The 20,717-nt window shown below is 35.9% G+C and overlaps 1 protein-coding gene across 1 annotated transcript in view; it reads right to left on the minus strand.

The window, feature by feature from the left end:
- The window catches only part of Abca13 (ATP-binding cassette, sub-family A (ABC1), member 13), a 394,418-nt gene that overhangs the window by 54,501 nt on the left and 319,200 nt on the right, over nucleotides 1–20,717 (minus strand). Inside the window, exon 56 of the mRNA XM_013024383.1 lies at nucleotides 5,567–5,717. Coding sequence (XP_012879837.1) covers nucleotides 5,567–5,717 — 151 coding nt within the window. The remainder of the gene's footprint in view (nucleotides 1–5,566; nucleotides 5,718–20,717) is intronic.

The following is a 20,717-nucleotide window of genomic DNA, read 5'->3' on the forward strand; positions in this document are numbered from 1 at the left end:
ATGATTTCTTTGTTGCTTTGTATGTCCCTCCCCCACGATATAACCCCTGCTTTCACTGTATTTGATGTTGGTATAATTTGTGGAGGGGAAGGGAAAAACCAAATCGTTTAAATAGGGATACAGGTGGACCCATTGCAACAATGAGATGTAGAAGTCGTTATGGCGAAAAACAAACCTTACAACTTCAGCGGGGGCGGGGGAAGGGGGGATATGGGAGGAGATATGGGGGGACATGGGGGGAAGGGGGGTAGGAGCAGAATATGGGGGGGAATATGGGGGGATTGGGATATGGGAAGGGATAGGAAGGGGAAACAAAGGAAGAAGTAGCAATGCTTAATAAGAAATGTACTTATTATCTTGCCCATGTAATTTTAACTCTTCTGTACGGTATTCTCATAGTAAAAAATTTAAAAAAAAACAAATTTCACTGGAGCCTAAATAGATCATTCAAAAAGATATCAATGCACCCTTTGGCTTCCAAACCCAAAGATTTCCATTTGTGTATATGATGGCCATACCAGTGTTTTCTGAGAGATTCAAGATCAAAAGAAGGCCAAGAATATGGGGTAGAAATACTTCACTTCTGGCTTTTTCTCAGGCACCAACCTCCTCACTGTTATTTTCCTTGTCTCATAACTTCTAGCTCCTTGTACATCTCACTTGGAATGGAAAAAAAATTCAGCCAAAAGCCATGCCTTCAGAGAAGATATTGGGAAATAACACGCAGTAGTGTTTATTGTTTTATGAACAAAAATAAGATGGGTAAGGAATCTACTTCTTCAGTCTCAGGCAAAACTAAAATGCAGAAATTGCTAGCATTCATCTCAATTAGAAATGTAGTTTGTTTTTTTGTGGGGGGGTTGTAACACCAACCATGAAGTTATCAACCCCTTCTCACATTTTTTCAGCTTCTCAGACTATGTGGGCCTGCCTTGTTGAACCATTTGACTATCAGGCCAATTGATTTCAGGCTCAAGTGTGTACCCTGTGTACAAAGCAGTTTGAACAATGAGAATATTGGAACTAATTATGCCAACCTATGGAACCTAAATTCAAGCTAAAAATGGAGGCAAGTTTTTCCCCTCAGTTAAAGTTTGGAGGTTTGCAAGAGGGAATGACATTAACTATCAACATAATAGTTCAACAAGATGGAACACAAATAGACTGGGAGCCAGGAGCATGGGTATAGCTCAGCACAGGCTTGAGTTTTAATGATGAGAAAGAAGGGGTGCTTAAGAGGCTAACACAGGAAGGACTTTCCAGAAGGAAAGGAAGTTTGTTCTTGTTCAAACTACAAGAACATGAGGTAACTGAGCATATTCATCATGAAAAGATGGGAGCCTGGAGAAGAGATCCCACATTAGCAGAGTATGGGTGACAAAAAAAAAAAACCTTCTGACATCTATTTATATACTACGTGGCTCAGACGTATGTGCCCAGGCCCCACTTGAGCCAAATGGAAGGTAAATCACTCAAAATGGCTGTATTAGAGGACCCATGTAATACTCCATAATGGTTTCCACTTCTTGGCTACTCTAAGGATTTATGAAGTATGACTAAGATGTAGATGGCAGAGGGAATTAAGTGTCAAGGCAGCACTTTGAAGCATGATCATGTACCTGAATTTAGTTTATCTGATTTCAAATAAAACTGTCACATACCAGTCATGTGACTTAGGTAAGTCATTTAAAAGCACTGGATTTCAATTTTCCCATTTAGAAAGCTAATATTACGCCTCTTATCTACTTCATATGGTACCTGTAAAACACTAGAGCATAGCTTGGGAAAGAATGGATGTTGAAAGATTGTCATGCATCACTTAAAAAAATGAATGCTTTTAAAGACAGTTACAATAGTAGAACAAGGGAATGAAGCAGAAATAGAGACAGGAACAGAAGAGTGTGGTCTAGAAACCATGAAAGAGATTGCAGTAGAAGCAAGGAGTACCATAGATATAGAGAAGAGGAAGGTCATGAAGCTGAGAAAGAAGAACATCACCAGGAAGATCAAGAAGTAAAGATAGAAGGAGGAGGAGGAAGAGGAGAAGGAAGAGGAGGAGAAAGAGGAGGAGGAGGAAGAGGAGAAGGAGGAGGGGGAGGAGAAGGAGGAGAGGAGATTCACAGAGCTCAGAGAGAAAAGAAAGTCAAAGCAAAAACAAAGAAAAATATAGAAATCAAGAAAGTAGGAGTTCATACAGGAAAGAAAATTCTGAGAGTAAGAAATGAATGTACTCTAAAAATTGTGAATAATAACATGAAAAAAGCTGATCAAGATCAAAAAGAAACAATGAATTAAAGTCCTCTGGACTGAAAAATAAGGAGGATGACAAGACAAGATCCTCAGTGGAAAAAGAAAACGAAACATCAAAGGGTCAAGAAAATGACCATATACATAATAAAAAAATAAAAAATTTGATCATGAATCAAGTCCTGGAACAGATGAAGACAAAGTGGATGAATAAGTTGTATAAATTTAATGTCTCAAATTTTAAGTTTTAGAGACTTGATGAATATCTTTTATATTGTTTTCATTGTATGAGTTGTTTTCTGTTTGTCTTTATTTTTTGATGTGTACTTCATTTAGTTGATCTTTTGATAATTTGCAACCTGGATAATTTGTACTGCTAATGTTTCAATAAACTTGAAATGAGAAAAAAAGTATGCTTTTGCCAGATACTGGTGGCTCATGCATGTAATCCTAGCTACTGGGAGGCTGAGATCTGAGAATCACAGTTCAATGCCAGCCCAGTCAGGAAAGTCCATCAGATTCATATCTCTAATAAACCACCAGAAAAAGCAGAAGTGGTGCTGTGGCTGAAGTGGTAGAGCACTAGCTTTGAGCTGAAGAGCTGAGGGACAGTGCCCAGGCTCAGAGTTCAAGCCCTACAACTGACAAAAAAAAAGAGGTCATTCACTAGATATTGTCTTATAAATTGGGGTAGATTTTATTAAAATGAGTCAACACAGCACAGTAAGTACACAAACCAATAATATAGTCATTTATTACTAGGTGTTATATTGTATTATGGATTGCACCTCACTATATGAGCTACTTTTTTATTCAGGGGATAGCACAAGTTTGCTTACACCAGCATCACTACAGTCATGCAAAAATGTGTGGGGTTACCATACCGTGATGGTTACAATATCCTTAGGCTATGAGGATTTCTCAATTTTGTTAAAATTGTCAGGATCACCGTTGTGTATGTGGTCCTAGCTGAAGTGTAATATCATTATGTATGATGGTATTATACACGATGGTTTTAGACAATTATTTTCTGTTTTTTAAATAATAATTCTTTCTGATTACTTTGTGATAAGCATCTTAAAACACACACACATTTGATCTGCATTTCAAATATTCACAAAATTTATGAAGAGGGAAATTTGCTAAGAATGGGGCTTATCTCCTTCAGAAACAGATTCAGATGTGTTTTTATTTATTAGAGAACCCCTTTCAATGGATGAATGGCTTAAGAAAATGTGCTATTGATTATATGGATTGATATAGATATGGATGTTACAGAGACAGACAGACATCTGTCTAGATATATACATACATACATAGAAAGGCATTTTACAAAACCAGTAGGAAGAACAATATTTTGTCATTTATAGGGAAATGGGTGAAGGATGAAACTGGAAAAATAATCACATTATGTGAAGAAAATCAGACACAGAAAAAGGACACATATTTTCTCTCATATGTAGAAGTCAGATCTAAATTATAAATAGTTCTAAAAATATTTACAGGATCCTCTATATACACATATTAACTTAATGTGATATATATGTATATAGTCACACCCTCACATCTTGACTTATATAAACAGATTTACTTAAGTATATGCAGGGAAGATTCCAGTGGTGTAACTCCCTTTACACAACTAACCCACAGTTTAATAAAATGAAATACCAGAAGGTTGGGACTTGTGGTGTCTGGGCCGGGGGGAGGGGGTGGGGGGGGGGGGGAGAGGGGATGGTGAGATCAACAGGCAGGGAGCAGACAAACAGAGATAGAAAGGGTGGGGGGATGCAGCCATAATAACCCAGGTATATATGTGAAAATGACACCAGGAAAATTGCGGGGATGAGTGGTGTTAGGAGGGAAGGGGGCGAAGGATGAAAGGGGTGACAGGGATCGAGATGCATTCTATTCACAAACTGGCATGTTGAATTGAATCCCATTTGCACACTAAAGACATTTTAAAAATTAAGAAAAATAAATCTCTGAGTAAGGAAGCAGCAAAAGTTCTGCAAAATCATTTGCAGTTTTATGAAAGAAATAAAGCCAGTTTCTAATTGCTAAGTAAGTTCCCCATGGAGAAGTTCAGAAATACAATCCTGTATGACAGCAGAGTATCAGGAGGCAATTGCCCTAGATGACAGGAAACAATAAGCATTACTGTATTACGGTCAGCTTTTCCATAGGTGTACACACACACACACACACACACACACACACACACACACACACACACACACACACCAGAGGGGCTACTTACAGCTTTATCAAGCATCTGCCACTCTCATTAAAGCTAACAAGGGAAAGCTGGCAGATAAAACACCTATTAACACAGAGCCCGCCATTAGTACTGGCTTCCCAGAACCATTTAACTGCAATAAGAGTCTCTTGTGGAGCAGTCAGTTATCTGTGCTTTGTTAAGATGGGATACAGGGTCTGAACAAGGAGGAGGTAGAGCTTCTGTTGTAATTTCACTTGAAATTGCAGAGCAGAAATGAGAAACAAGAGTTTGAAGTATGACCAGAAGAGCACAGAGAATGACTTTCCATGGGCTGCTGAAGGCAGTGGCTATTAGTTTTGTCTCTTGTGACTCCTAGGAAGTTCTGTCTCCTACAGATGCTGCTTGAAAATACATCACATAATCCACATTCTCTGCTTCTTGCTCAGAATCCAGAACTCCAGGAAGCATCTCAGACAAAGAGATGGTAAAAGCCCATCTCCAGCATGTGTCTTTCTGGCAGTTCCCAATGGGGAATGTGTTCTGAGCTCTCTAACAAGGTTGTTATTTTGCTTTTCTGATTATGGATTGCATCAAGGGTAGTAGCAGCTTACTTTTGCATCTTGGTTCCTTCTGCTTCTCCATTTGCTCTCATACGGCAAAGTGAGGGAGCTAGGAGTTCCTAAGTTCATATTATTCTTTCATTCTCCTGAGAACACCCAGAAAAGGAGCCTCTGACAGGAATCTGTCAGCCCACTCACCAGGAAGCCATCCATTCCAATAACTTCCCAATTCCACGCATGCTCTGTGGCCCTTCCTCTCCCCTGCAAGCCTAGTAAAGATATTTGTTCATGACTCTAAACTCACAGTTCAATGCATGAAAAATGATGCTATTTGAATTTAATACCTTCCACATGATATCCTCACCAAAACATGCTTTACCTATATAATGGCTATAAGACACACACACTTTTAACATTAGAAAATGTCTTCCTGTAAAGTTTATCAGCTACTATGACTCCTATTTTCAGGAGGAAGACTGCTGTCTGGGGACAGATTTGTAGGCCTTGCATTCTTTTCTTCAGGTAAACCAAGGACACTTACCTCCAGGCTGCACTGCTTTGGAATCCCGCGTAAACTGCAGTAGTAATGGAGATGTTCCCAACCGGTCAAGAAGTCATCCAAAGCATCTTGCTGTGGACAGTAGCCAATGAGGACACCCACCTCTCCCGCAGAAGACAGATCAACATCATCTCTGTGAAGACAAGCAGAGCAGGCTGAGAACAGACTTCCATCGCATAAATTAGTCTTGTCAATAAAAAGTCCATTGCAATTTATTTAATACAATTATTTCACATTTCACAAATAGGTTCCATGCTTCCTCCCACACCTGCCAAGAATTTGTCCTCAACCCAGAGTCCCTTTCTTTTCATTCACCCTGATGGTACATATGCCTCATCATCTGGTTGGTTCAGTGTTAATGCTTCAAATGTGTGTGTGTGTGTGTGTGTGTGTGTGTGTGTGTGTGTGTGTGTAAAATTGACATTCTCATATACAAAATCATTTTTCTCAGTTTTTTTTCTTTTGCAGGGAGATTTAACAAAACAAAACAAGAACAAGAACAAAAACTTCTGGCTCCCAGTCGCAACCCACATACCCAGCAGAACAAACTTAGCTCTTAAACCAGTGGCTTAGAGTTAATATCAGTAACTCCATGATACTTTGGTGGTTAATATAATATATAGAATACAGCATAGCAACGTAACATAATATAATGTGTATTTAAAGCATAGAGCTTCACAGTTAGCAAATGATGTGTGCTTAATAAATTGTATCACAAACAGGCATTAATCGTGGCCCAGGTCTATAAGCACAGCTACAAAGAAGTCTAAAATGTGAGGACTGCAGTTTGGATTCATCTCAGGCAGACAAATCCATAAGAATTTCACCTTCAAATAAGCAGGAAAAAGCAGAAACTAGACATGTGAGTCAAGTGGTAGAGTCCCAGTTGCCAGTGAAAAAGCTAAGCAAGAGTACCAAGCTCTGAGTTCAAGTCCTAGTACAGGAAAGAAAAAGAACGAAAGAAAGAACGAAAGAAAGAAAGAAAGAAAGAAAGAAAGAAAGAAAGAAAGAAAGAAAGAAAGAAAGAAAGAAAGAAAGAAGAAAGAAAGAAAGGAGGGAAGGAGGGAGGGAGGGAGAAAGAGATAGAAAAGAGAAGGAAAGAAGGGAGAGAGGGACAGGGAAATAAGAAAGAGAAAAGGAGCTACAATAGTTGTTATTTTTCCTAACAAAACAATTTATGAAAAACTAATGTAATAATTCTTAAGACAATAACTTGGTTTCAGGTTATTTTGAAGATTAAATATTGTTATGATAATTAATCTCTCACTGACAATATGGAAAAGAACAGAAGAATAAAACTAATTAGTACAATTCTTGGTGGTTTCTACCATGAAAGTTCAGTGTTAATCTCTCAAGTGGTCATGCTATACAGATAGAGCAAAGATTTACACTAAATCAAACTGATTCAAAGAAAAAAAACTATGGTTTCATTTCACAGTTAATGTTTTTTTCTTTTTTTAATTGTGAAAATACTGTACAGAGGGGTTACAATTACATGGGCAAGATAATGAGTACATTTCTTATCAAGCATTGTAGCCTCCTCCTTTGTTTCCCCTTCCCATCCCTTCCTATCTTCCCCCCGCCCCCCTACCCAATCCTCTCCCCCCCACCATGAAGATTTTTAAGGGCACTTCAGGAAGGAAATTTCTTATTCCTACATAGAAAATAATATTTTAAAAACGATGATAAATCTTGACTCCTACAGATAATTATTGGTATTTATTTTGAAAACCTCTAATTATTAGTATTACCTTCACCCAAAACAGAAATGTGTACATGGATATAAGCAAAATACAAAATAAAAAATTCCTTCATGCAAATTTTTAAGTTCTCCACTGCTTAGTACAAGAAGATACACAAGCTACATGTATAGAAAATATACTCAATAAAGTAATAGAAAGTTTCCTGACTAATGGTTCCTGACTTGGTTATCCAAGTACAGAGGGCTCCTCAAACACTAGATAAAAACTTCTCCATGTCACGTACAAGTGAGACATAAAGTATAGAGCCCAAATAAGAACAGTAAAAACTGCAAGAGAAAAGTACCAAGTCACGTGTAAAGTCAAATCCATCAGAATAACAGTAGATGTCTTTTCACAGACACTCTAAAAGCCAAGAGAGTATCCAGAGAGAAAAATAATTGCCAATTTAGATTACTGAAACTAATAAAACTACTCTTCATAAGTGAAGGACAAATATCTTTCAAACAAAAGAATTCATTACCACTAAGCTAGCACTGAGAAGACACTTAAAGATCTTCTACACAGAAGAGGAAATAAAACTAGAACAAAAGAAAAGATAAAATTTACCTGAGGAGCACCTTAAGCAAATGAGAATTTGGAAAGAATCAAACAATACAAAGAGAGTAAAATAAAAGAGATCACTACATACCCTTAAATAATAACTCAAATGCTACTTACCTCAGTTTTCTAATTAAAAGATGCAAATAGGTAGACTGGGTTCAAAATAATAAAGACTTAACCATGTTTTTTTGTTGCTGTTGTTTATTTTCTTTCTTTTTGTTGTATACAAGAAACATCTTAAACTGGCATCCACACTTACAGACTCCAAGTAAAAGTATTGAAAATATATATTCCAGATAAAAGAAGCCAAATACCCATATTTCAAAGCAAAATTAATCAGAAGAGACAAAATAATGTTACTTCATAAGAGAATATAGCAATTGTATATGTAATAGCACTCAATGTCAATGTGCCTAATTTTACAAAACAAAGAGTACTGGTCATAAAAGTATAGATAGATACCAACACAGCAATTCAGGGTGTGACTTCAATTCCACAACCTCACTAGTGGAATAAGTCATCAAGACACTTCAGAATTAAATGATATTATAAATCAAATAGACTTAATAGCCATCTACAAAATACTCCATTCAAAGTCTGCAGAATACATATTCTTTTAACAGCTCATGGAACTTTCTTTAAAATAAATCACATTTGAGGACATAAAGCAAGTCTTAACAAATAAAAAAGATAAATTAACCTTGTATGTTTTATCAGACCACAATGATATAAAACTATAAATCAACAGCAAGAGACACTACCCTACTCTTGCTTAGCCAGTGAGTCATTGAAGAAATAACAGACAAAATAAAACTTAATCCTAGAAGGAAATAAAAATTGAAACACAGCAAACCAGAATTTATAAAATACAATCAAAGTGGCTCTATGAGTGAAGTTTATTACTATGTATGATTACATTTAAAAAATCAGAAATCTGGGGCTGGGAAGGTGGCTCAGTGGTAGAGTGCTTGCCTTGCATGCCTGAGGCCCTGGGTTCAATTCCTCAGCACCACATAATCAGGAAAAGCCGGGAGTGGTCCTGTGGCTCAAGGGATAGACTGTTAACCTTGAGCTGAAGAGCTGAGGGACAACACTCAGGCCCCATGACTGACAAAAAAAAGTGATATGTGTGTGTATCTATATATACATATGTGTGTATGTGTGTGTGTATGTGTGTGTAAGGAAAAACTGGGAGAGGAGAGAAGAGATGATACTGTTCAAAAATAATGTACTCATTACCTGACTTATATAACCGCAATCCCACTGTACACATCAACTTCACAATATAAATAAAAATATTTTTTAAAAAGAAATAAACCAGTCTTACTAATACAAGGTTTCCCTCATTTGTGATAATTAGAGGGAATCAAAGCAAAACAAATCAAGGATATTAAAGATTAATGGGGACTACTAATGAAGGCAAAATGGAAGATAAAAGGGAAGGAGGGTAGAGGGGATAAAGAACAAGCAAACCCAGAGAATGAAAAAGATCAAACTATATTCTGTTAACGGAGTATCATGACTATGCCACTGACTATTCACATTTCAGTATAGGACAACAAAAATTAACTGAGTAAATGTAAAGACTGAATTGGGCAAAGAGTCAGATGTACATTGCAGGAAAACTAATGACAAATGTTGATACACAGAGAGAGAAGATAGCCAACTATAAACTAAGGAGAGAAGCCTTAAACAAATCATTTAGAGCCTCAGAAAGGACAAATTCTTATGCATCCTTGATTTCACACTTCTGGTCCTCATAACTGTGAAAAAAAATAACAAATTTCTGTTGCTTAAGCCACCCAGTCTGTAGCATACTTTGAAGCAGCCCTCACAATGTCATACACAGTAACTAGAACATACACTATTAAATAGAACAAATTGAAAAGCAAACAACACAGAAATTTAACAAAGGTCGCAGCTGATAGAGATATTAGAGATATCCAACATAGATTTTAACATAATGAATTTAAAGCCAGGAATAGTAGGACATGCATAACTTGTCATATCAGTTCTTGGAAGGCTGAGGCAGGAGGAGCAACCATTCAAGGCCAGCCTGAACCATGTAAACAGATCCAGTCAAAATATAAGAAATGTACACATTATCTTGCTCGTGTAATTATAACCCCTCTGTATGGTATTTTCACAATACAAAATCTTATTAATAATAAAAAAGAAAGAAAAGGAGGAGAGAGGAAGGGAGGGAAGGAGTGTTCAGGGGAAGAGAGTAAATGGGAGGGGAGTAGGAGATAGAAGCAGGTAAAATGAGCAGAAGAGAGAGGAAAGGAGAAAAGGAGGGAAGAGAGTACAAAGAATAAGAAAAGAATAAGAAAAAGAATGAAATCTCACAGATGTAAGCATAGGGCAATTAATCCATAAACAAAAGATGAATTCCACCAGAAAAAAAAAACAACTAGAAAGTAGAAACTAAATAAAAATTATGGGGTGGCAAGTTATAATAACTCAAAACCACAAAGCAATACAGTCTTTGAACATAATTTATATTAATATTTGGAAATAAGCACCAATATTAGAAAGAGAAAATTCAAGTTTTATTCCAATTAAGAAATCGGAGGGGGGTCAGGCAGGCGGGGGGTGGGGTGGGGTGAGGAGTGAGATTAGAAGGGATGGTAAGGGGAAAGAAAGGAGGAGGCAACAATGCTTGATAAGAAATGTACTCATTACCTTGCCCATGTAATTGTAACCCCTCTGTGCGGTATTTTCACAATTTAAAAAATGCAAAATAAAAATTAAAAAGAAATTAGCTCATTAATTAAAACTATTAAGATATGAATCACTGCTGGAGACTTTGATTATAGAAAAATGATATCAAGGATTCTCAAGGACAGAAAGATTAGGAATGATTCTTAAATTATTTTAAACAGTCATTGGTATTTGAATATTTAATCTTAGCAAAGATGTTATAGGTAAATTCACAGGGTAATCTCTCATAATAATAGTCATAAAAATTTTCTGATTACCAGTGCAGTGATACATAAAATGGGTATGAAAGAGATGAAATCAGCTTTACTATATCAGTGAAATAATTTTTTACATCTTTGAAAGTAGTAAAATATACTTACAAAATAAAGAATACATACTATTTGATCAGCGTAGGAGAAGACAAAATAATTTGGTGGAAATTTTTAAAACATTTATCACAAAAATATATACAAAGTAAAAATAAAACTACATCTTCCAATACTGAGATTAGAAACATAAAGAGATGTCCATTCATCTGATATGTTATTTATACAACCCTCTAGCACCTGCATAATATTTAAGTTAATGATAAAATATTGAAAGCCTTTTATTCTCTTATTACAAAGAACAAAGGCAATCATCATGAATTACGACAAGAAAAGAGAAGGGAACTTGGAAGCATTGAAATCTTTGCTCAGAAATGAGATTAAGATATGCAATGTAAACAGAAAAGACTCTATCTAGATAAATCATTGTCAAAATGTCAAAATAAAGACAAGGAAAGAGTGATAAATGCAGTAAGAGAAGAACAAATCATCACACAAAAAGAATCCTCACTAAGCTTAGTATTAAGTTCTCAATCGAAACCACAGAGGTCAAAAAGCTGCCAGAAGTCATGGGAAAGTAATCAAAGACACAAAAAAGATTGCAAATAAGGGAAACCATGGGACCTATGTTTCTTTGGGTCTGGCTTACTTCACTTAATATAATTTTTTCCAAGCCTTTCCATTTCCTAACAAATGGGGCAATGTCATTCATTCTGATGGAGGCATAGAATTCCATTGTGTATATATACCACAGTTTCTTGATCTAGTCATCTACTGAGGGGCATCTGGGTTGGTTCCATATCTTAGCTATGGTAAATAATGCTGCAATAAACATAGTTGTTCTGGTGGCTTTAGTATGGTCTTGTTTATGATCATTTGGGTAAATGCCCAAAAGTGGGATTGCTGGGGCATAGGGGAGCTCTATGTGGAGTCTTTTGAGGAACCTCCATACTGCTTTCCAAAGTGGTTGAACAAGTTTACACTCCCACCAACAATGCAGTAAGGTTCCCTTCTGGCCACATCCCCTCCAGCATCTGTTGTTATTAGAGGTCTTGATTATAGCCATTCTAACTGGAGTGAAGTGGAATCTCAATGCTGTTTTGATTTGCATTTCTTTTATGGCTAGAGAGGTTGAGCATTTCTTCATGTGTCTATTGGCCATCCTTCTTTCCTCTTCAGAGAAATTTCTCTGTAAGTCTTTAGCCCACTTATTTATTGGGCAGTTGTTTCTTTGAGGATTTGTTGTTCGGGGATTTACTTTTTTGAGTTCCAGATATATTTTAGATATGAGACCCTTGTTCGTTGTATGGCTAGTGAAAATTTTTTCCCAATCCGTGGGCTTTCTATTGATCTTGCTAGCTATGTCCTTTGCCATGCATAAGCTCTGCAGCTTCATGCAATCCCATTTGTCCAACCTTTCTTTGATTTGTTGTATTTCTGGGTCTTTATTAAGAAAATTTTGGCCTGTGCAAAGGAGACCAGGGGTTTCTCCTATTCGGTCCTGTAATGTTTTCAGGGTGTCTGCTTTGACTCCAAGGTCTTTGATACATTTGAAGTTGATTCTCGTGCAGGGTGATATATAAAGATCTAGCTTTAGCGGGTCGCTGGTGGCTCACGCCTGTAATCCTATCTACTCAGGAGGCTGAGATTTGAGGATCACTGTTCAAAGCCAGCCCAGGCAGGAAAGTTCGTGAGACTCTTATCTCCAATAAAAATCACTAGAAAACCGGAAGTGGCCCTGTGACTCAAGCCGTACAGTGCTTGCCTTGAGCTGAAGAGCACAAGGACAGTGCCCAAGCCCAGAGTTCAAGCCCCACGACCGACCAAAAAAAAAAGGATCTAGCTTTAGTTTTCTTCAAGTGATTAACCAATTTTGCCAGCACCATTTACTGAAGAGGCTGTCTTTCTTTCATTCTAGTCCCTTATTTGCAATAACTAATATATGTCTGAGACAAGAAGAAAAGGTCAGGTAAGTTGATGTTAACCAAAATGAACCCCAAGATAAGGACTCCAGTGGTTTTTCTTTCTTGCTATTGTTTCTAACATATTTATAAGGTGATTTTTTTTGTTGCTTGTATGTCCCTCCCCCATAGTTTTCACTGTATTTGATGTTGGTATAATTTGGGGAGGGGAAGCTAAAAAACAAATAGTTTAAATAGGGATACAGGTAGACCTATTGCAACAATGAGATGTACAAGATGCTATGTCAAAAACGAACTTTAAAACTTTGGAGTGGGGGGGAGATGGAAGGGCAGGAATGATAAGGGGAAACAAAGGAGGAGGCAACAATGCTTGACAAGAAATGTACTCATTACCTTGCTCCTGTAATTTTAACTCCTCTGTATGGTATTTTCATAATAAAAAACCTACTAATAAAAAATGAAACAAAAAAAACAATTCAAAACTCATTCAAAACTGAGTAAGAACACTTCCACAAATTAATACACATGAGGACAATCTGTTGATAGAACTGCTGTGCATATCTGCTAAAGAGTGTTTTAAAGAAAAAAATGAGCCCAGTGCTTGTGGCTCAAACCTGTAATCCCATCTAGTCAGGAGGCTAGGATCTGAGAATCACAGTTAAAAAGCCAACCTAGGCAGAAAAGTCCATGAAACACTTATCTCCAATTAACCATCAAAAATTCAGAAATGGAGGTATGGCTCAAGTAGTACAATGCAACCCTTGAACAACAAATCTAAGGGACAGAGCACAGGCTTGAAGTTCAATACTGGCACAAAAACTGATCAAAGGGTCACTTGAATCCACATTATCCAATGAAATGAAGACCAGAGTTTAAGATAAAAATAACCTAAATGAATGCAAATGTCAGGTTGAATGTACTTTTTTATAATTCCTTTTCCCTTATATTATATAATCCTAGATCCATAATACAATATTAATCTAGGTTCATAGCACAACATGTATAAAATACAAAATCTGTAGTGATAATAGCACAATGAGTGGTAGAACTATATAAGAGCTCAGTCTTATAAATTATTGTGATTCACTTGGCATTAATCTAAAGTAGGGTACTTTATTTTTTTTTGTTTTGTTTTTTGGGTCCGGTCGTGGGGCCTGAACTCTGGGCCTGGGTGCTGTCCCTCAGCTCTTCAGCTCAAGGCTAGAGCTCTACCACTTGAGCCACAGCGCCACTTCCGGCTTTTTTCTGCTTATGTGGTGCTGAGGAATCGAACCCAGGGCCTCATGCATGCGAGGCAAGCACTCTACCACTGAGCCAACTTCCCAGCCCAAAAGTAGGGTACTTTAATTAATAATGTTTATTATGATCCAGGAAAAAACTGCTAAGAAAACGATTATATATAATATAATATATATATTATGATAGGTATAGATATATTTAACATGCATAGTTATATATAACATAATCACATATACGAATTGTATACATATACATTATATTACATAAATGTTATATATATGCCTTGTATGTAGCACACATCATATATAGTGTCATATATGTTACATATCATGTATGTAAAAAGAAACCATACAATAATTAGTGCCCTATACAGTATGTATTTAACATAAAAGAAGGTAGTGATGGAATAAAGAAGAAAAATATAAGGCACAGAAATAATGTAATCACATAAATTCAATCCTATCAGCAATTATATAAAATATAAATGAACTTAAAACATTAAATAAAAGGGAATACAAAATTAACTGTTCCAATTATATGTTATCTACATACTTTAGAATCAAAATCTCAAATAAAATTGAATGTCAATTCCTCAGAAAAACAAAATAATCATAAAAATTTATGTACCTAAGTAGTGAGTATGACAACATACAAAATAGAAGCTGGCAGAACCAAGGAGAGAAACATGCACTTCAATAATAATAGTATGCTCAATTCACAATTCAATACTTTCAATAAATGCAAGGAATAACAAGACCAACAAAAGCTATAGGAAAGTTGAATCATACAACAAACCAACTGAACCTAAGAGTTTCAGTTAAAGATTTAGTACTCCACATTCAAGAAAATGAGAAGGTACATTTTGTCAAATACACATGTACTAATATCACGGACAGAATAGGATTTTAGCCACAAATCACTGTCGGTAAATTTAAGTGTTTAGAATCATACAAAGTATGCTCTCCAACTACAGTAGACTAAATCAGAAATAAGTAATAGAAGTAAAAATTGGAGAAGTTCAGATGTATTCAAATTAAACAACATGCTTTTAGAAAAGAATCTGAATTTTAGAAATTCAATATTAAAACATACCAATCAATAATTATGATATGCAGAAAGAGGAGGGTACCATGGAAAAGATATAGTGGTGACACCTACATTTAAAAAAACAGAAAATGGATCTCAGAACAACCATGTAGGTACATTAAGAAATTACCCCCGCAAAAGTACACAAATTAAGCTTAAAGAAAACAGAAGTTAAAAAAACAAACGATTAAAAAAGAAATATGTAAACGGGAAAAAAAGAAAAGAGAAAAGCAGATGCAGTTTTGTTGTTTTCTGGAAAGTTTAACAAAATCTATAAACCTTTAGCTATAATGACCAAGAGGTGGGAAAAAGTTTCAGATTCAAAGATTAAATTTAGCAGGTAAATATTTCTACAAAAATTGAAGGGCTCACAAATGAGAAATGTATAGATTCACATGCTAACAAATTCCTAGAAAGGAGCAAACTACTGAATATGATTAAATAAGAAAAAACTTAGATGTATGATAAAGAATTTGAATAATCAAAAGGAAACAAAATTTTCCTGTGATTAAAAGTCCCTGGAAAATGGGGGAAGGGGAAACAAGTTTGACAAGAAATGTACTTATTACATTACTTATACAACTGTAACCTCTCTGTATATCACTTTGACAATAAAAATAAATAAATAAAAATAAAAGTCCCTGGGACCAATGTTCATTGGTAAATTCAATTGCATGCTTAAAGATTAATTAACATCAATTCTTTACAGACTGTTTCAAAAAAGTAGGAGAATGAGACAATTCTCAACCAATTCCATAACATTAATAAGAATCTGATCATAAAATTGAAGACCTAACAAGAAAGAAAAAAAACGCATATGTGCAATACATTTTAAGAATCATTAAACTAGTTGCTGGTGGCTCATGTCTGTAATTCTAGCTACACAGGAGTCTGAGTTCTGAGGACAATGGTTCAAAGCCAGTGTAGAGAGGAAATCCCATGAGAGTCTTATTTCCAATTAATCATCAAAATAAAAAGCCAGAAGTAGAGCTGTAGCTCAAGTAGTAGAGCACTAGCTTTGAGCAAAAATGTTCAGGTGTACTGCCCATGCCCTCAGTTCAAGCCCTAGTACTGGCACACAAATACACAGGCACACACACACACACACACACACACACACACACACACACACAAAGAATCCTCAAGAAAATAAGATACTACTCAACTAAGAAAATAAGATACGCCATAAATAACAATAAGTTGTATCCTAGTAAACTTGTCATAACTTGAAAATATTGTATAACAAAAGTGCATTTGTAGACTCTGAGCATCATACCAGACTGGCCTTCCTTACACATAATCAGAATTTACACTGGCCTATGGTAGAACATTGCAAAGAATTAGGACCATATATCAACTGTCTGGGAAAAGATGGAAATTTAAATGTCAAAGTAGAAAGCTACTGAATACATTATCTCTTTCATACCATTATAAAGTTAAAAAATAGAAAATCCACCATAAATCACAAACCATCCGTACAAGCAAATTGAATTCAGTAGTAATAGAAAATTAGACATGACCAAGTGAGATAAATCCCAGGAATGCAAAGGTGGTTTAACATATGCACATAAGTCATTCTACACTCAAAGTAACAAAATAGACGAGAAAATACAATATCTTAATAATCCAAGAAAAACCATTTGACAAAGGAAAGCAGCTTTTCATGGTAAAAAGCAAACTAGTGATAAAAGGTATCTTACAAAATCAGCATAAAATAGAGACATTTGCATGCCCATTATGCACAATAGCCAAGTTACAGAGGACATTTAAGTGCCAACCCATGATATTTTATTCCCCTGTTTTGGCCAACAAAATTATGTCATTTGCCAGCAATGTAAATGAAGTGAAGATCATCATGTTAAGCAAAAAGCCAGATTTAGAAATACAAATAATCACATTTTCTTTCATATGTCGAATGTAGTTGTTTTTGTTTTTTTTTAAGACATGAAAGTCCAGTGGGAACTATCTGGGACCAATGAGAAAGGTAAGAAGGTCAGAGAGTATAATGAGAGTAAATATAATCCAAGTACTTTATATACATGTATAATTAATATATTTAATAAATTTTGGAAAGATTATTTTCCTAAGATCCCATTCCTATGAAATTTTCTATTCATATAAATAGACAAGTGTAGAAAATAGATTAATGATTGCCAAAGGTTTTGTGACGGAATGGCAGAAAACAAAGACAGCTAACATCTAAGGTTTCTTTGCAAGGTGATGAAAATATTCTGGAGTTAAATAGTGGAAATCTTTTATGTGACTTTATGAATATATTAAAACGCACCCCACTGCATTGTTATACTTAAAATTGTAAATTCTAGCTGGGTGCCAGTAGCTCAGGCCTGTAATCCTAGCTACTCAGGAGGCTGAGATCTGAGGATCACAGTTCAAAGTCAGCCTGGGCAGGACATTCTGTGAGACTCTTCCAATAAACCACCAGGAAACCAGAAGTGGCGCTGTGGCTCAAGTGGTAGAGTGCTAGTCTTGAGCTGAAGAGCTGACAGTGCCCAGGCCCAGAGTTCAAGCCCCACAACCAACAACAACAACAACAAAAGTAAATTCTATTGTGTGGGGATTTTACCTCAATTCATTAAAACACCATCATTAAAAGCTAAGTAGCTAGGATTATAGGCATGAGCCACCAATGCCCTCAATTGTAGGCATGAGCCACTAATGCTCTATATATATTAAATGCCCCTTTTCAATTGTGCAGCTTTATAATCCTAATGGAGACCTTAAGGGATGAAACATTTTACAGATTTGCCTACAAAAAGAGGTCTCCTGCTAATCAAGCCCTGGACTGAGGCAAGCATTGAATAGAAGATCAGATGAGCTCATGGGTTTAACTTTTCTCATCTAATTCAGAATAACGCTAACCACTCACTTCTCAGATCACAATCACAGCCAATCATATTTAGGTTATTAGGAAAGGTTCACAGCTATTTCAGAGTTTCTACCTGCTTGTGTTCAGGGTACCTCAACCTAATAAAGAAGGTCAGAACACTCAGTACATTCTATGCTTGAGCAGCATGTGCACAGACAAGACCTTTTCCAGTCTTGAGTCGAACATAAAAATGAACTCCAAGTGACTTTTATAATGGTGCATGCTATCCAGCTTATTTCCTCTTTAATTAATAATACAATAGTTTTTTAAAAAACTGGAAATGAAATACCAGGCTTTGAGCCCTCAGAGAGGTCTTGCCAAACCAAGAATCTTATGGTTGCAAGCATTTAATTTCTGTTCTATTATCAGCAGTCTGTGAAATGCTGAAGTAGGTAAATGAGAGATACAGAACTATTCAATGAACCTAGTTTGATTTGCTTTCCAGACAGTATTTTAAGCTTATTTGCTCTCATACTTCTGGTTCTTTGTCACTGTCTGGCCTATGCTTCACTGCAAGCTTAAGCCCTAATTCACTATATATCTAATTACCAGGTGTCCAGGTCCTTCTGACTTTGATTTAGAAAGAATATAGTCCATCTAGCGTGCTTTATTTAGCAAGTATAGATCAAGATCATGTTTTCACTCCCTTCACTGAAGGGTAGAATAAATTCTGGAGCTTATGCTTAAGCCTATAAATCTCGAACATATGCTCATTCTACCTACATTACCATACTTTATCCTCCAAGTACAAATGGAATTCTCTCCAGTCCCTCAGATTGGAAATTACGCATAAGTATATATGCAATGTAAGAGTGCATACTCTTACAGATGTTAAATTCAAAGCACAATGAGATATGACAGTAAACAGGACTCAAGAAACAAAGGACTTCTTCTTAATTTGTTGCTTTGTTTTTAGATGACTCTATGTTTTTGACCCCACATATGGTATATACATTTGCACATCTGAGGGAAGCTAGGAGGAGGGCATAAAATCAGAGAGAAACAGGTGAAAAAATACAGCAGAGGGGCCCATCAGCTGCACTGGACATTGATGAAAACAAACTAAGCAACTGAAGGACAGGAGGGAGGGAATGAGAGGGAAAGACGGAACAGCTTACACTAAGCAAAAGGAAAGAAATGTACATATCAGCCGATTTGGAAGAAATAGTTGTACTGTCAAAGTTTGTAGAATTCATAAGCTTTATAGACCATGATAATGACAATTCTTGTGGAGGTTAAATGTGTTTGTGACTTTAGCTAAACATTACTATACCACAAAAAATATGTAATCACTTAATCACAATAACGAAGTAAAAAAGAGTGCATACTCATTCTTTTAGGGAACTTATGTATCTTTCTCTTCCATGTTCTCTCTCTCTTCCTTTTCCTCTCTCTCTCTCTCTTTCTCTCTAGCTCTCTTAATTTTATTTCTCTCTTTTTTATTTTGTTGGTACTGAGGTTCCAACTCAGGGTTACAGGCTTTAGAAGCCTATGTTCTATCAGTTGATTGATACCCCAGTCATTATGTTACATGTAAGATCTTAATTTTGACAGGGCTATCTTGAGACTGTTACTTGGTAATTCCATCATCTGAGTGTCTGAGATTAAAGACAGATGATGTCATTCTCATATTGATTTTGAGGAAGAGTTTTGAGAGTTTCCTAAGGCTTGCTTCGAATTAAGTATAATTCCTATGTATATGACTAAGAAAAATTCTACAAGTCTAGTGAAGAAATGCTTTAAAAAGTAAGTGGAGTAAAGTAAAATTACACATAATTACAATTACATATTTCTAAGATGTTTTGCTTTCTTGCCCACCAAGAAAACAGACTATTTTTTTCTTTTACTATCCAGTGTGTTTACTTGTAGATTTACAGGCACATTCTAGCTACCACAAATGAGGGAAAGCATGAAATCTATGTTTCTTTGGCTCCAGTTTACTTTAATATAATTTTTCCAAGTCTTTCCATTTCCTTCTGAATGGTACAATATCAGTCTTTCTGGTGGATAAGTAGAATTTCATTGTGCATATATACCACATTTCTTTATTCATTTGTCTACTGAGGGGCATCTGAGTTGATTACATATGTTGGCTATGTTGAACAATATTTCAATGAATGTGATTTTGCTGGTAGCTTTAGTATGGCTTTGGTTGTGGTCTATTGGATAAATGCCAAGGACTGAGTTGCTTGATCATAGGGAAGTTTTATGTTTAGTCTTTTGAGGAATCTACATACTGCTTCCCAGAGTGGTTGAACAAGGCTACATTCATACCAACAGCATTTTGTCTGCATCTGGCCAGCATCTGTTATTGTTGGTATAAATAATAATGATCATTTGGACATGATACATTATATAGGACTCTACATATTTGCACAATGAGACCAAAGGAGGATGTTATTAGGGGCAGACCACAAATGCTCAATACTTACATGATATAGTATATGATAACATATGCTATATAAACACCACATAATATATAAAATGATTTTTACTGATAGGAACTCCAGGAAACAAGAGGATTTCCCCTTTGTTTCTGTTTTTGCTTTCTGTATCTTTCATCTTGTTTGTAAGTTTATATGTTCTGGAGAAGGTAGGGGGAAGACAGAAATGATAGAACAGTGGGTGAACAAATGCAGCAATGATACTCACTAGACACTATGTTGA

This window comes from Dipodomys ordii, unplaced genomic scaffold, assembly GCF_000151885.1.
Source record: "Dipodomys ordii isolate 6190 unplaced genomic scaffold, Dord_2.0 Scaffold76, whole genome shotgun sequence".
NCBI classification, from domain to species: Eukaryota; Metazoa; Chordata; class Mammalia; order Rodentia; family Heteromyidae; genus Dipodomys; species Dipodomys ordii.